Genomic DNA, 16244 nt, shown 5'->3' on the forward strand with positions numbered 1-16244 from the left:
AATAAAAGCGTGAATTGACTGAATCCAAATTACATAATCAAAATTATAATTTTATCTAAGAGACATGTAATATATAGATGTCGATAATGTAAAATCACTTATGATCATTAAAATAGATGTTTCGAAAGTATCATAATCTAAACTCCAATCAACTATTAATACTAGCGAACGACGTACATCGCAAAGTAAAACAATTACTATTATTGTTATGTCCGGGCCCGTGACTGCGTGAACCTCATCAACTATTGTAGCCCAATTTACAATACATATATATATCTAGAACACACACGATCCAACTAATACTCAAACTTCACTACCCATGTATATTTTCCACTTGACCCAATTATATCACAGGCCCACTTCTTCTTTCATTTTCTTCCTCCATCTCTGTAACACACCGCGAACACAAACACACACATCCGAATACAGCACACAGATTTTGCATCGGTATTCTCCTATGCACTTGAATAATGCTAGTGAATAGAGTACTTGTCAAGACCCAAGATTCTATGCATATTTACACACATAAAGTCTTGCATAAGCTTTTTACTTCCTCGTAATTTTCTAAATTTTAACAACTTGGCATCAGATTTCTTTTGAAATTTGAAAGGCCAAGTTAAATGCTCATTTGATCAATCGGTACAACTTTTCAAATCAAATTTGTAACAGTCCATTCATGGCTGATAATAACATTAAAATGGGCTGTAATGACCTTAAAACCATTATCATTCAGCTAGTCCAAGAGTTCCCTATAAATACCCCAATAATTGAGAGGAAAAATCACACCAACTTATCACTCAAACAATAACATTTTCGAGCAAAAACAGCAGCATATTTCGGGCCTCTTTTCTGATCAATTTCGAAGTATTCCACTAGCTGAAATTCTGCCCAGGAATCGAGCAAAGAGCCGCTATTCAAGGCCGAGTAGATACTGCAACTATTGAGCATTGAATTTTGCACAAGTCCCAGAGTTCGAAAGCTTAAGTGTTCGACCATTCCAGCAACATTCAGTCAAGTTTAATCCTTAAAAAAAAAGAGATAAGTGAGCTTACATATATATTTTAAAATAATGATGTTTCTGTTTTTGAAAATTCAGCTGCACAGTACTCGTTTCATGTGTTTTGATTCCGTATATATTTTGTTCCACATGATTCATTTGTTATGCTATGAAATCTTGAAAATATACTTTTAGAATTCGAATTAAAAGTGATCAGGAAATTTCCGAAACACGATAAGATAAGATAAAGCCCCGATGCGGTAGCCTATAACAACTTATATATGAGATCGTCCCCTAAGAAGAGTAACAATTAGAGATTGATCAATATATCAGGATAAATAGATGAATGACAGTGCCTTATATAAGTTTATGCTTAAGTTCTGGCATGTTTTGATGCTTTTTTTTTTTTAATTCTGTTTGTTTCATGTCTCGATTCATGTTGCGACAAGTCATCTTTAAACTCTTATTACATATATATTTCGATATTCTTGCGTACGATTGACCTCAACATGTTGAATGTTTCTTCAACCACTCATTATATTACTTCTTTCCCCATATAAGGGTAAATATCAGTTGGAAGAGGATGAACAACATATGTTTTGGGGCTGATGATAAAGTTCGAGACACAAAGTTTCAAGCATCATTTTTAATTTATTTTTCATGATGTTCTCATTTCTACATTTATGTTAAACATTGTAAAAACAGTCCTGATTTATGTAATAGACTGGCTTTTGGCTATTTTATGTACTACGTGTGACATGTTGTTTCGCGATTTAAATGGTTAAACAACGTCGATGACGTGTCTCGGTCTCGGGATGTGACAGTATTCACTAGAATAATGCGAGTCACTCAGTCAGTTTCCTCCGATCCAATTTCATCGCTCAGTCCGACCAATAGACTCCCGATGCAAGCTAGGTCTGCAATACTCCTCATAGTGTTCCCTTCACTCTAAGCTCTTAAGCACTCGGTCAGTCTTTTTTTTTTTTTTTTTTTTTTTTTTTTTTTTTTTTTTTTTTTTTNGCAAATTTCACTAGGTCTGTTTTGATTAAGAGGAAAATGGCGTGATCTTTATGCTGACAGCGTGTGTGTCCTACGGTTATGAGGAAATGGTGAGATGCGAGGGAACCAGTAGTGATGACAAAATTGAAAAAACTCTCTATAACCTATCTATCAAAGTAATTATTTGCACAAGATTCTGGTTTTAAGATTTATAATATTTATACAGTTTTGATATGATTATCATCTATCGTACTCACCCACCGGGTACAATTTTCTTTTGATCTTTTATATTATCATCTCTCAAACTTTCCCTTGCACCGTTGTCGAAATAATTCCAATAGCTTATAATATTTGATGTTATTATGAAGTAAAAAAGATTAAATCTTACTAGACTACATGAATAAGTAGAAACAATAATAATAATAATTATTACTTAAGTAATGACTTTTGGTATTCAAGATGATTCCTTAGGAGCCGACTGATCAGGTCGAAAATGAATATAAACCTTCCAAAAGGTTACGATAGCTGTTACTTAACTTAAAACACTGAGCATAAAAATGATCGTCTTTGAATTTCTGCCTGGCTTTTGTCCTTATTTGGAATCAAAGTCGAACAAATATTTGTACTGAAAGGGTCTCGGTGAGAAGAGACAACTGTTGCATGCGCTTGGAGAATCAGAAGGATTTCTTTTACTGTACATATAATTAGTTTCTGATGGAGTGCTTTGGGATCATCTAATTAACAATACCGTACCATATATATAGCTAACTTTTCATGGTAAAGTGGGAATACTTGAATGAGACAAATCTTGCCTGGGAAATTCATTAGCAGTAACCTCAAGCTGCACCGGCGTTCTCAGTTGGGGTGAAATACTTGTGGCTGTTTTCCTCTGTGTGGAACCATGAAGGCTCCATTCATCGGGTTCTGTACAGCGGTGCCGTAAGCTTGAATTAGTTTATTAAAAGAAATAAAAAAGTTCAAAATAACTATTAATTTTCTCTTATATATTTTCCGAAAGTTAAGGTTTTAATCGATGGTCCCTAACGCATAAATCCTTTTTTTTTCCAAAAAAAAAAATTTATGGGTTTGTTATTTGGTGTTTATGTATACAAAAAATTAAAATTTTATATATTCTTACCAAACTCAAGAATTTTTTTATTTTAAAAATATACCCGCTCTCTTAAATAAAAATATACAACATTATAAATGTTTACTTAAGTTTTCTCTTTTGGTTTACTAGAAATTAATTGGAAATAATTTATTTTTATGTTCAAAATATAATAAGAAAATAATTGACATTTTGAAGTTGGCAATATTTTGTCCTGTGGGAAGCTGAATAAGTCGTGTAACATATTGTGGTCCTGTGTAAGTAGGGAGTAGAATATCTGAATCCATATTTCTAATAGCTAGCAAGGCAAATTTGCTAAACTTTTACATTTTGGTAGAAGTATTTCATTTTATAATTACATAAAAAAAATAGATTTCAAATGACTCAATAATTTAAAACTTGAATGGGCTTTCCATTAAGGATTTGAATTTCATCTAAACATAGTCTAACACATTTTTTAAAACTCACAACAAATGGCCAATAAAGAATCATATATGATCCCTTCATACCTCAAGAACTGTCTGAGTTAGTAGAGTAGGTGAATGATTGATTGTCCAATGATGAGAAGTTCAATTCCTCATACCAACACGTTCTCAAATGAGTCTGTCGTACATGATTTGTCTAATACAATTTACCTGATCAACAGGATTTACATGCTATTGATTTAATCTGAAGGTTTACCCAATACGTACGGAAGCATAGCGACTACAGTTTACCACATCATAAAAAAAAATTTATTTATGCTCTACATGAGGAATATGATTTTAACTTTTAAGCCTCCATAAGATAAAAAAATGCTTCATTAAAAGCAAATATCAAACGTAACTCTTATTTGTTATAAAATTATTATGTCATTGTATAATTGATTCTATGACTCTACAACTATATTTTATTGAATCATGCTTTCAAATAATTAATAAAACAGTATTTAATTATAAGAATTGAATGCCATGATATGCTAATTAAAGAATTCCTTATTGATCAAGGAATTTGACTACTTGTAGATATGGACTTGATTTGCACACATCATATGATAATCAATACATTGGACTTGGGGGGCAAGTGTTGTTAATTAATGGTGTATTTTAGAGATTACATTGACCGTAGAGAATTATTGGCGTGCATGTTTGATTTTGAAGAATAATATTTTTACATGAATCGATTCGGATTAAAAATTCATCTCACAAAATTGATCTGTAAACCGTCTCATAAAATAGTTGTGTATCATTTATAGGGATGTAAATGAACCAAACCGTTCGCGAGCTATTCGAAGCTCGGCTCGATAAAAAGCTCGTTTGAGTTTGTTTGTTAATCATTTCAAACCAAGCACAAGCTCGATTTTGAGCTCGAAAATTTAATCAAACCAAGCTTAAGCCTAAGGATATTCGGCTCGTGAGCTCGCAAACATGTTCGATAATAGGCTCGCGAGCTCGAGTTCGAGTTGTTTAGGTGGCTCGTAAGCTTGAGCTTGGCTCATTTGTTGAGTTGACAAATAAAAATATTAGTACTAATGTCAATGGAAGGAATTGAATACAAGACATGTTTGAAAAAATGATGAATTCACACCATTTAGTCGCAATTACATTTTTAATCTTATTTGCATATCATTATACTAAAATGTTCTTTAAAATACAATAAATAAAATAAATTAACAGACATACATCAACTTATTCTTTTTCCCTAAAAATTTACATAACCAAGTCATATACAAGTTGAGTAACTTTACTATTAGTCTGTGAAGGTTAATTAAAAATTTTACATGCTAAATTGATATGGCATTTGACATTAATCAATAATTTAAGCTAATTATGTTGAATTTATTTCATAATGATGTGATGTCTTCTATCTACTATATTTAATGAATATTCTAGATGATTTTGGTGATATCAGTATATAATGAATATTCTAGATGTATGATTTTGGAATGTTCAATAATATACTGAATTATGTTTTTTTAGCTCTTATTTGTGTCGTTTTGGTTACTTATGAATGAATTTACATTTTTATGTCTGATTTAAAATTAGTTTATAGATATATTTAATTTTTATCAAGCTCGATTCAAACTCAAACTCGAGCTCAATTCTAAGCTTATCGAGCTCGAAAACGAGACGAGCTCAAGTCAGGCTTGTTAAACATGCTAAACAAGCTATTAATGAATCAAGCTCGAGCCTGGCTTGATTAACATGTTAAACGAGCTTTTAACGAGCCGAGCTCGAGCTTTTCTCGAGCTCAATAATTTCAATACAAACCAAGCTCAAGCCTGATACTGTTTGGTTTGGTTTGGATCGTTTACATCCCTACTCCTTGACGTGTTCAATCATCCTTCCTCATTCCAGATCATGGATAAGTCCACTTCAGACAACTAGTTAGCTCAATAATTCACAAAGATTTTGCTAGATGGTCCATGTGTGAAAATTTAGATTTTTTTTAAAAAAAAACAAATCTCAAAATAGTAATGTTAAAAAAAAAAAAGATGTTATTTGAAACTTTATGTATAGAAGCCACTTGACCACTTAGGCAAATTGTTTCCCCATAAAATGATAGTTCATTCGAGACAACAAATTTTTTTTTATCTCCTACATTAGGCGAGGAGAGATTCGAACTCAACTCGAACTCAAATTCGAACTCGAGTCAATAAAAGAAGAAGATGGTAAGATACCAATTGAGCTAGAAACAGGGTCTCTCTTTCAAGACTACAATTTTAACTATCCAAATTCTGGCTCGATTAAAATAATCTATAAATGGATATATTCAATATATAATAATTTANATGATATTTTGATTAGTTTTACCTAAAAAATGGCGCATTAATGGCAGAAGAAAAAAAAACATCCAAATGTAATTAAAAGTCGGCCGAATTTAAAAATGCGCCAACGCCAAGAAGTTGGTTTCGTTTAGAAAAATGGACCACTCTCTTTTCACCTACAAAGTGCCACCCCAATAATTCCCAGCTCTATCAAAATTCAATTAATAAATATTCTAATTTGGAAATTATGATCAATATAATAAAAAAAATATGATATCATATTAATTAGATCAACATCATATCTTTATTTATGGACTTGATTCTCGATCGATCTTTATGATTTATTCATTAATGTCTAATTAATTTATGGAGTAGGTCTTTTGTGAGACGGTCTCACGAATCTTTATCTGTGAGACGGGTCAATCCTACCGATATTCACAATAAAAATTAAAAATCTTAGCATAAAAAGTAATACTTTTTCATGGATGACCCAAATAAGATATCCATCTCACAAAATACGACCCGTGAAACCGTCTCACACAAGTTTTTGCCTAATTTATATGGGCCTTAATTATTTTTAGATTATTTTATTTTGTATTTTTACCAGTTAGTATAAACATTATTTTAGACTTGTATTATTTATTACATGATGAACTAGATGGATGAGTTTTTGTTTGTTACATTTTTCTGAAGAGTAAGGTCTCACGTATTTATTTATTTATGTGAGTTGACTCAACCTGATCTATATTTAAGATGAAAAGTAATATTTTAAATATAAAAATTGCTATTTTTTCAAGAACTGGATTGTGTCGGAGATCCGTTTCACAAAATTAATTCGTGAAATCATCTCACACTAATTTTTTTTTATATATTTTAGGTATACTTTTTAATGGCACCTTAATACAAGTTTTGATTTTATAAAAAAATATATATACTTGATTGGTACTAATTAATTAAATGACTAAGAAAACGTTTACTTTTGTTTAAAGCTAAGCGGACATGGTGACATCGAAATAGTTGATTTTTTTGTGCGGTTGGGATTATATTATTGCCACGCAAAACATAATGTTCTAGGATTCTGATTAATATATTTTCAAACTTTCACGTGTTCAAAGTTTTATACTAGGAAAAAGTCAATTTTTGACAATTTTTTTCCTGAATAAAAATTAAATTTTCAGTGCAAAAAATCCTTGATAATGGTATGTGAAATACACATATTTACCAAAAATCAATAGCATTCTTCATCATCAAAGTCGTCTTCTATCCATTACACTATGTTACAATTCTACGTTACATCAGTGCTACATGAAAATAATGTACTCATTTCATTACATTTTACATTACAATATAATATTATCGAGATATTAAATTTTTTATAATGACTAATATTTCAAAATTTCCAAGAAAATTAATTGAATATTTAATTAAAATATAAAATTATAAAATTCAACAAAATTATTTAAAAATAAAATTAAAAATGTAGCGCAACACTGTTGAATTAGGTGTTGCTCCAATCCATCGTTGAATTTGGAAACTGGATTGGAGCCACAATCATGGAACCCATGTGGTGCCTCAATCGGTTCCATGATTGAGGAACTGATGTCTGATTAATTTCAAATTTTTTGGCTTCTGATTTGTAAATAGTTTGTGGGTCAGCTTTCCGAAACTAGCCCAGAATTATTTCATGCTAATTGGTCTGAATTTGGATTCATATAGTCGTATCCAGTATATTTTTCAGAAGAAAATCGCATTAAAAAAATAATAAATTGAGCTTCACGTGACAGCAGAAAGATAATAAAATAGCATGGAAATTCATCTATCTTTATCCAAGTTCCAATTTTTTTATGTACTCTGAACAAATTTAGTGTACATTTTCCTCTTTATTAGGAAACCCATTGTGTTGGAGGTGAGTGTGGAGCCCAGAGCTTTGCCGGCCCTGGAGCTCCTTCTTGTTAGTTTTAATGGTTTGCCTGCCCAGAAGAAAGCCTAAACAAAATCATCGTCTATAATAATAATAGAGCAATAATACCACTTTCTCTCTGTCTACAACATTTTGGGTTTTCATTTTTTTTTTATTTTTTCGCATGTTGCTTTGTGTGTTGTGTCTCAACATCATCTTGTTGAAGTGAAATAACACTTTTCACGGGTACTTTTTGTTCCTTTGATGCATGGTGAATCCACGGATCTCAGATCCTTGTCTTCTTGATCGGCTCTAAAGGTATAATATTTAGCGTATTTCAGACAATCCCATCTTTGTGAATATGTTTTGTTTTTCTTTGGAATTGCTCCTTCCACTGGATGAGGGTTTGTTAGGATTTCATGAAATAGTTTTCTTCTTCTTGATTTGTTTCTTCCCCTATTTTTTTTTTTTTAATTTTTTGGGGGGCTGCTGCGGGGTTGCCTTCATCGGTATGTACTGGTTGACCAAGTAACTGTCTTAATGAAACGTCATTTTTTGTTGACCATCCTTGTTTTCAAAGCCTGCCTGCCATTTGCCATAGTCAAATTTTTCTGTACTAGCTAGCTATTCTCAGCGGAGTTGGAAAAAAGGCAGCATCATCGCGTGTGTTTAATTCTGTTCACTTTGTAAGATTCTTGGTATCCCAACTCTAATCTAATTTGTTTTTAATTATGCTGCTAGATTTACTACCCATATAGCTGTTTAGTTGCGAAGGAATAGACACGACATAGCCGAGGTTATTCGGACCAAAGTTACCTTAAGTGCTGCTCCTCAGATGTGGACTATTTGGATAGTGTTTTGGATGAGATGAGGGATGTTATCAGGTTTAATGAACTTATTTCGAGCCTGCTTCCTGCCAAGTGCGGATCGAAATATTCACACTGGTTCCGATACCGGTGGTTGTCGAGATGGGCTGTTATGGTATAAGGACTCTGGATCACATGTCAATGGAGAATTTTCTATGGCCGTCGTTCAAGCTAATAATTTACTAGAGGATCAGAGCCAACTCGAATCGGGTTGTCTGAGCTTGAATAATTCGGGGCCGTATGGAACTTTTGTTGGGGTTTATGATGGACATGGCGGTCCTGAGACGTCTCGGTTCATCAACGATCAGCTCTTCCAGCATATAAAGAGTACGTCCCTAGTAAATCTATAAGAATTTAGAGTTGCTTTTATCTTCAGACGGTTTAACCATGTAATTCCGATTTGTTGTTATGATGGGATGTTAAACCACTCAATCTAATCTCTTGTATGTTTCATTTTATGGATATCGATGATTCTGTACCTGTGAAACATATCGGGTATAACGGGCTAGTTCAAGTTCTTATTTTGCAAATTTTCTTTTAGCATTTAATTTGCTTGACTTTATATTCTGATTATTAATTTAAGTTTTGGCATTTATTTTCTGATTTTGCAGGATATACTGCGGAGCACCAATCTATGTCTGTGGAGGTTATCAGGAAAGCAATTCAAGCAACAGAAGATGGTTTTTTCTCGGTTGTCAGCAGACAGTGGCCTATGAAACCACAGATTGCAGCAGTTGGCTCCTGCTGCCTTGTTGGAATAATCTGCAGTGGAACTCTTTATGTTGCCAATCTTGGCGATTCTCGTGCTGTTTTAGGGAGACTCGTCAAGTCTACTGGTGAAGTACTCGCTGTTCAACTCTCAGCAGAGCATAATGCGAGTATCGATTCTGTGAGGCAGGAGCTAAAATATCAGCACCCTGAGGACTCACAAATTGTAGTCCTAAAGCATAATGTGTGGCGTGTAAAGGGTCTTATACAGGTTTGTAATCTTCTCCAAATAAAGATGCTCGGATCAATGCTTAATCGTGTTTCTTTTTCATGTTTGTTCAGTTGATATTTCTGGTGTTGTTTCACAGATCACGAGATCAATTGGAGACGTGTATTTGAAAAATGCTGAGTTCAACAGGGAGCCTCTGTATCAAAAATTTCGACTACGTGAACCTTTCGGAAAACCAATTTTGAGCTCAGAACCATCAATTTCCGTGCACCAGTTGCTGCCACATGATCAATTCATTATATTTGCATCCGATGGCCTTTGGGAGCATCTTACCAACCAAGAAGCAGTTGATCTAGTCCAAAATAATCCACGCAGTGTAAGATAAATACATTTTCCCATTTATAATTTGAACTCTATTTCCAATGGTTACTCGCCATTACTTGCATAAGTTATAGTATCGAATATGTTGTAGTTGTAAAATTTATCCTTTATGATGTAAGGCTCATGATGATTCCGATAATTTTTGGATTTGAGATGGTGCAGAGTTTCAGATCGCATTTGATATTCCAGTTCAACAAAAAGCATCTAATTTACTGACAAAAAGAAAAGAATTTTAACACTTTTCTCTCCTTTGGCAAATAAAGGGCTTTTATCTTCGTTTCACTTTCTCCAAATCAAGAACTTATTCCTTTGAAGAAGATGAAGATAGTGTAATGCTCATATTCTAAATGCCTCGAATGATGCAGGGGATTGCTAGGAGATTAGTGAAAACAGCTTTACAAGAGGCAGCAAAGAAGAGGGAGATGAGGTACTCAGACTTGAAGAGAATTGACCGTGGAGTTCGTCGCCACTTCCACGATGACATCACTGTTGTTGTGGTGTTCATTGAGTCACATCTTGTTAGCAGGGCGAGCTCGGGTCAGAGTCCCAGCATATCTGTGAAAGGTGGTGGCCTTGGTCTCCCAATCAATAGCCAGGCTCCTTTTTCCACACCCTCTGAAAGCGTCGCCACTTGACACCCTTCTACCTCTGATGTTATATTACATGTTAGTAAACTTTTGACGTGAATACAGTTAGAGATGAGAACAGCCTGTGGATTCTTTGATGTACACCATAACTGTTCGACCAAGACTATACGTGGCTCTTGATACACAGGGACTTGGAAAAAGCAAGTTTTGAGATGACAGCTAATGTAGTTGTATTTTCTAAGCAGATTCGTTGCGAACTTGCAGCTAAACGACTCGTCTGATAATGTATTCGAGATATGGTTTGGCTATGAACCATATTTTCTAAGCTTCTGCTCAGTGGTTATTAGTAATAACTTCTACAACAACAAGCATCAAATCTTACGTATGATGTCTCTGTATGTGTCTTAACCTTGGACGCCTTTTCCATTGGTTACATGTCATTTGAATATGTCTCCGTTTCTAGTGTTGACCACCACGATATGCATGGTCCCAACTCCCAAGTTTTTTATTTATAAGCTATCACCTCTAACAGTAATCGATGTGCAACAAACCTGAGTCGTGTCAAATGTTTTTAAGGACACTTAAAATAAGGAGAATATTTTAATTGATGCGCTCAAAGATCGACACGATAAATTCTTGTAATATTGATTTATAACTCAAATTATCCAATTTGAATGCGATACATAATACTAAAATTCCTTGCTCTTCTCCTACTGCATCATTCCACTATCATAATCACAATTCTTAAAAGATGGCTTCTTTTGGTTCTGGAAAACTTCCAGAGCCCAAAAAAGGTGGTCACATGTATAGTATTAGGGGTGAGCAAAGGACTCGATTTAATAGAAAAAATTGACCGAGCCGGATTTCTGACAAAATATGGTTCGGTTTAATCGGTAGCTCGGTTTTGTTTTTTAAAAATATCGGTTAATTCGGTTTCGGTTTTGAATTTTAAAAATATGTTAAACCGAATAAACATGTATACATACCAAAAAAATTTATCTTGGGTACACAATCTTATCATAGCCCTATTTCCTAAACCAAAAGCAAATCCATCTGTTGCCTCACACCCAATTTCATCTTCATCGTACTGATTTCCCTTCACTGTTTACCTAACCCTAAAGATATAATTTTCGAACAAACAGATGAGAACTTGTGAGAGGTATAGTTTTGTATTTTGATTCTCGTTTATTCCTCATGTTTATTTGCGAAAATTCAAATTTAGTTGGAGATTTTATTCAGTTTTGATTTTTCTACTAATATATTTGGAAATTTTATTCAGTTTTGAGTTTTCTGCTGATTTATTGGCAGCCATAAAGTTCAATGGAAAATGACAAAACTCGATTTAGTTCTAGTGGCTTTGATTTGTTAACATCTGAGCATGCAACAAAGTAAATTGTTAAAAAAATATATGATATTTGTGTCTGGACATATTTTATGAAATGAATACTGCAACTTCTCTTGGTTTGTTTTATTTATTATATTATATATACATGTACTAGATTATTATTGTTGATCACATTATGTCGCAGAAAGAACAAAAAGAAAGCTCATTTTGATGCTATTTTCTAAAAAAAACCATAATAGGTTCGATTTAGTCGGTTTCGATGGGAAATTCGGTCGTTTGGTTGGTCTGGGAAAAAAAAATCTGTCAGTTTGGTTTTGCTAATTTCGATTAAGTCGGTTTGGTTTTGATCGATTGCTCACCCCTACCATTCCCACATAACATTTACACTACAAGAAAAAAGCCTAAGACAACAGTTTTTCCCCGTTGTTGTAGGCCTTTTAAAATCGTTGTTAGAAGCCCTGTGGTTAAAGGGTGTGGTCAAAGACAACGGTGAAAAACCGTTGTCGTAGACGCCTAAAGATGACGGTGAAAAACCGTTGTTGTAGGTATCTAAAACCGTTGTTAAAGGTCATGTGGTTAAAGAATTCGCTAAAAGACAACGGTTTTGGAGTGTTGTGGTAGTTACAATTTGCGACGGTTTTTAAACAACCGTCGCAAATTAATTTGCGACGGAAATCATCGTTAACCGTCGCTAAAATTAGCGACGGTCGTAATTAAAATGGTCGCTAAAGAGCGACGGTTTTAACACCGTCGCTAAATTTAGCGACGGTATTTTTTAAATTTCGTCGCTAATATTAGCGACGGTATTTTATGCTTTCCGTCGCTATTTTTTTCAGTAAAATAAAAAAAATTTCACTTTTAATATTTTAATAAATATACAAAAAAACTAACAATGCTAATTATATTCTTGATTTACTGTCGAAAATACTATATTCTTGATTTTAAAAATTTATTAAACTTTAAAGATAAAAACGAAATTAAAATTGTGTGAGGAAGAAAAATTTTAAGTATTGTGAAGTGGTATGGTAGAAAATGGATAGAGGGTGGGGGTATTTATAGACAGTTTGCGACGGTATTGACTTAAACTGTCGCAATTAGCGACAGTTATTTTTTTAACTGTCGTCGATTTAAAATTAGCGACGCTTTTACAAGAACTGTCGCTTTATTTAGCAACGGTTATAATAAACCGTCGCTAAATATAGCGACAGTTAAATATAAACTGTCGCTAATTATAGATCGGCGACGGTTTATCGAAACGGTCGCTAAACTTAGCGACGGTTATACAAAAACCGTCGCTAAATTTAGCGACTGTTCTCGTAAATTCGTCGCTATATCTACATCGGCGACAGTTTTACTTAAAACCGTCGCTAATTTTAGCGACGGGTATACTAAAACCGTCGCAATATTTAAATTAGCGACAGATTTTACTTAAACCGTCGCAAAATCTAATATTCACAACAAAATTTGTAGAAAAACCAGTTGAAAGACAACTGTTTTTTACAAACCGTTGTCGTAGCTTGAAGAAAAACGTTATTAAACAACAGTTTAAAAACCGTTGTCGTAGCCCAAAAAAAAAACGCTCATAGACAACGGTTTTTAAAAACCGCTGTCGTAGCCCAAAAAAAACGCTCATGATATATCAAAGACAACGGTTTTAAAGAAACTGTTGTCTTTGAGCGGATTTTTTTAGGCTACGACAACGGTTTTTGTTAAAACCGTTGTTAAAAGTAAAAAGACAACGGTTTTTGTTGTTAAATACGATTTTTCTTGTAATGTTAGCTCTAATCTTTTTTTTTTAATACGTATATAATATGCACAACCTCTTGAGTTTATATATAACTGTATATGTAATATGATACACTTCATTAGTAATTAAAGAGTGTTGATGTATCAAAATTCAATGTACAATTCAAATGATCTATAAGAATTAATGAAGCATAAAAAATCCTCTCATCTTATTAAATACCAGTGTTCCGGTGCACGCTTATACAGTTGGAATAATGATAATTGATTTTTGCATAATATATAGAAAGGTAAATAAACTTTGAAAGCCATGAACCTAGTACACATCGTTCGAAATTATGGTAGCATCATCATGCATGCATTCGAATTTTTAGTTACGAAGGAATGGAAATTCATCATTCCATTTTTCGGATTTGGAGGGAGAAAAATTTAAGACTTTGCACTCAATTAAAGAAGGTTTGGACTAGATATGTGACCTCATTAATGTCGAAAATTAAGGCCAAATATACATGCCACATTTTGAAATTTAGAAGGGAGAAAGAAATGTATTTTCTAGCCAATCAAGCACGTTTATTGGATCATAGTTTCCGGACAAATCAAGAGTTTAAAGAAGAAATTTTAACCCTTTTTGGTGACGACTTTAATCAGCCAACTAATGACTAGATCAAAGGCCTAAAATTCATGTATAATGATGCAATTAATGGACATGATTAAGACCTTAAATGGTGCCCAATAAACCTCCCCTCCCGCCCATAAATATGAGTCTCAGTTTAAGAGAAAAGTTACACACCAAACTTCACCAAATTTTCAAGACATAGGTGCAGCCGAAGTCAAGAATTTCAACAGTCAAACTTTGCTAATTTTCGTCCTATAAATAGCTAAAGAATGTGAGCCAAAGTGAAACCCAAGTGAGGAGCCAAAGTGCTGCCTTACCTTCGAGCATGCAAGCCAACCCCTGAACCCCTTTTGTTTTTCTTGAATTTCACGTATCGTAAGTGGGCACATATATATTTTTTGATAAACTTTTGCTCACTTGTTTCAGTAAGTGGGCTTATTTATATGCATAATTGATAAATTTTTGCAAACTTATTTTGTACGGTAAATTTGGTTTAAATCGACCGATCACGATATGCAATTTCTTATCTTCGACCTTTACTTCGAACCGTTTATTGATTAATGACTTTCGAACCGTTGATATAATGACATCGAACCATTGGTTAGTCTTAATATCAAACCATTGCTTGGTGATGATATTCTTGAGAAGTTCGACTGATGATATATGTATTTGTTAAGTTCTTTTTTGTAGAACTGTTACTACTTTATTTGAAATGATAAAAGAAATTTTTAAAAAATGTTTATAGCCCTGAAACAATGAGTAAGATTAACTGATATGGAATTGACATGATATGTAAGAATAACCGTTATAAGGTCCTGATGTGGTGGATAATAATAACCGATAAATGACATCACCCCATTAAGATGTATATATAGAGGATTGATCACTAACACCATGAGATATGAGATGAATTTCAATGCTGTTTGTTATATGTTATATGAACGATATCAAGATTTTGTTATGATATTTGAAAGATTTGTCCTTTGTTATACTAAGATTAAGCATCTTGCATATTATTAAAGGTTATATGTATATCTTGTTTTCCGTGTTTGATCGGCCCTCACTTGATGAGTATTTCACAAATTACTCACTCCTTACACCCACTCCAGATAAGAATGAGGAACAATTGGAAGATGAAGAGCAATATCATTTTTGGGTATGGGGGATCAAGCCTTGTTCAACGAAGAAGAATATTTTATTTACACCATTTTTGTTTTTTTTCATCGTATGCTTCAAAATTTAAGTCGATATTAATCGCATTATAAAGACGATTATCTATTTTATGAAATAAATTGATTTGGTTGTACATTGTACTATGAGACTTGTTGTTTTACGATTGTGTGATTGTAAAACAATTTGTGAAACAACGACGGATGTCGGCTCAACCCATTTTTGGAACGTGATATTTAAGTGGCATCAAAGCCAGGTTAGTTCACAATCCAGCTAGGAAATTTCAATATAAAATTTGACGATGTCTGATTTTGGCAAAAGCCTAGTTATTTCTATCTAACCCACGTTCAATCCTCACTTTGTTAGGAAAGATCTCTTCCAAATTGTAACCTTATGTAGAAAACTCAAAATTTGACCGTTTTGTAACCCCCATGACTCGTACTTTCAATCAAAGATAATTTTTGAAAAAATTCTATTTTGTCCCTTGCATTTTGTCAATGATCATTAGGTCAATAATTGCTGATTGTTTGATATTAGACAGAGAGACCTCTTCATAACAAACACAACTCATGTTACGATAACCACAACTGCAACATGAACGACGACAACAACGGAGATATGGGTTGGAAAAATATCGAATCTTTGGTATACCGATGTTATCGTACTGAAAATTATCAGATTTACCGAAATTTTCTGTACGGTATGGTATCAACAGTGGCAACAACGCTACAAGGATTGGTGAATACGAACACCAATCAACACTTCGTCCACCTCAGACACATAATAAGATTAAATACCTTCGTGAATCTTTCCGGAGGAACCGAGTTCCAACGTTTGATGGCAACCATG

At 33.5% G+C, this 16244-nt stretch overlaps 1 protein-coding gene and 1 long non-coding RNA gene across 4 annotated transcripts; one reads left to right on the top strand and one right to left on the bottom strand.

Annotated features, from left to right (window-relative positions):
• Positions 1–7537: 7537 nt before the first annotated feature.
• Positions 7538–10767, top strand: LOC140973700 (probable protein phosphatase 2C 60). 3 transcript variants are annotated; one of them, XM_073436693.1, is made up of 6 exons: positions 7538–7869; positions 7977–8068; positions 8492–8943; positions 9228–9595; positions 9693–9929; positions 10300–10767. In XM_073436693.1, the coding sequence occupies exons 3-6, from the start codon at positions 8625–8627 to the stop codon at positions 10567–10569; spliced, it is 1194 nt and encodes a 397-aa protein (XP_073292794.1). In that variant the 5' UTR covers positions 7538–7869; positions 7977–8068; positions 8492–8624; the 3' UTR covers positions 10570–10767. The 3 variants fall into 3 exon arrangements, with proteins under 3 accessions (XP_073292794.1, XP_073292793.1, XP_073292795.1); XM_073436692.1 differs by having other exon boundaries at positions 7538–8068; XM_073436694.1 differs by lacking the exons at positions 7538–7869; positions 7977–8068 and adding an exon at positions 8106–8259.
• Positions 10536–11146, bottom strand: LOC140973702 (uncharacterized). Its single transcript, XR_012174669.1, has 2 exons — positions 11016–11146; positions 10536–10972 (listed from the first exon to the last, which is right to left on the bottom strand). It is a non-coding gene; the product is annotated as an uncharacterized lncRNA (long non-coding RNA).
• Between the last annotated feature and the right edge of the window lie 5098 nt (positions 11147–16244).

The sequence above is a fragment of the Primulina huaijiensis genome, chromosome 3, assembly GCF_012295235.1.
Source record: "Primulina huaijiensis isolate GDHJ02 chromosome 3, ASM1229523v2, whole genome shotgun sequence".
Lineage (NCBI taxonomy): Eukaryota > Viridiplantae > Streptophyta > Magnoliopsida > Lamiales > Gesneriaceae > Primulina > Primulina huaijiensis.

Coding starts and splice junctions, on each gene's coding strand:
- LOC140973700 (XM_073436692.1), top strand. CDS start 8,625: ATGTTATCAGGTTTAATGAACTTATTTCGAGCCTGCTTCCTGCCAAGT. Junction 8,944..9,227: donor GCTCTTCCAGCATATAAAGA/GTACGTCCCTAG, acceptor CTGATTTTGCAG/GATATACTGCGGAGCACCAA. Junction 9,596..9,692: donor GTGTAAAGGGTCTTATACAG/GTTTGTAATCTT, acceptor GTTGTTTCACAG/ATCACGAGATCAATTGGAGA.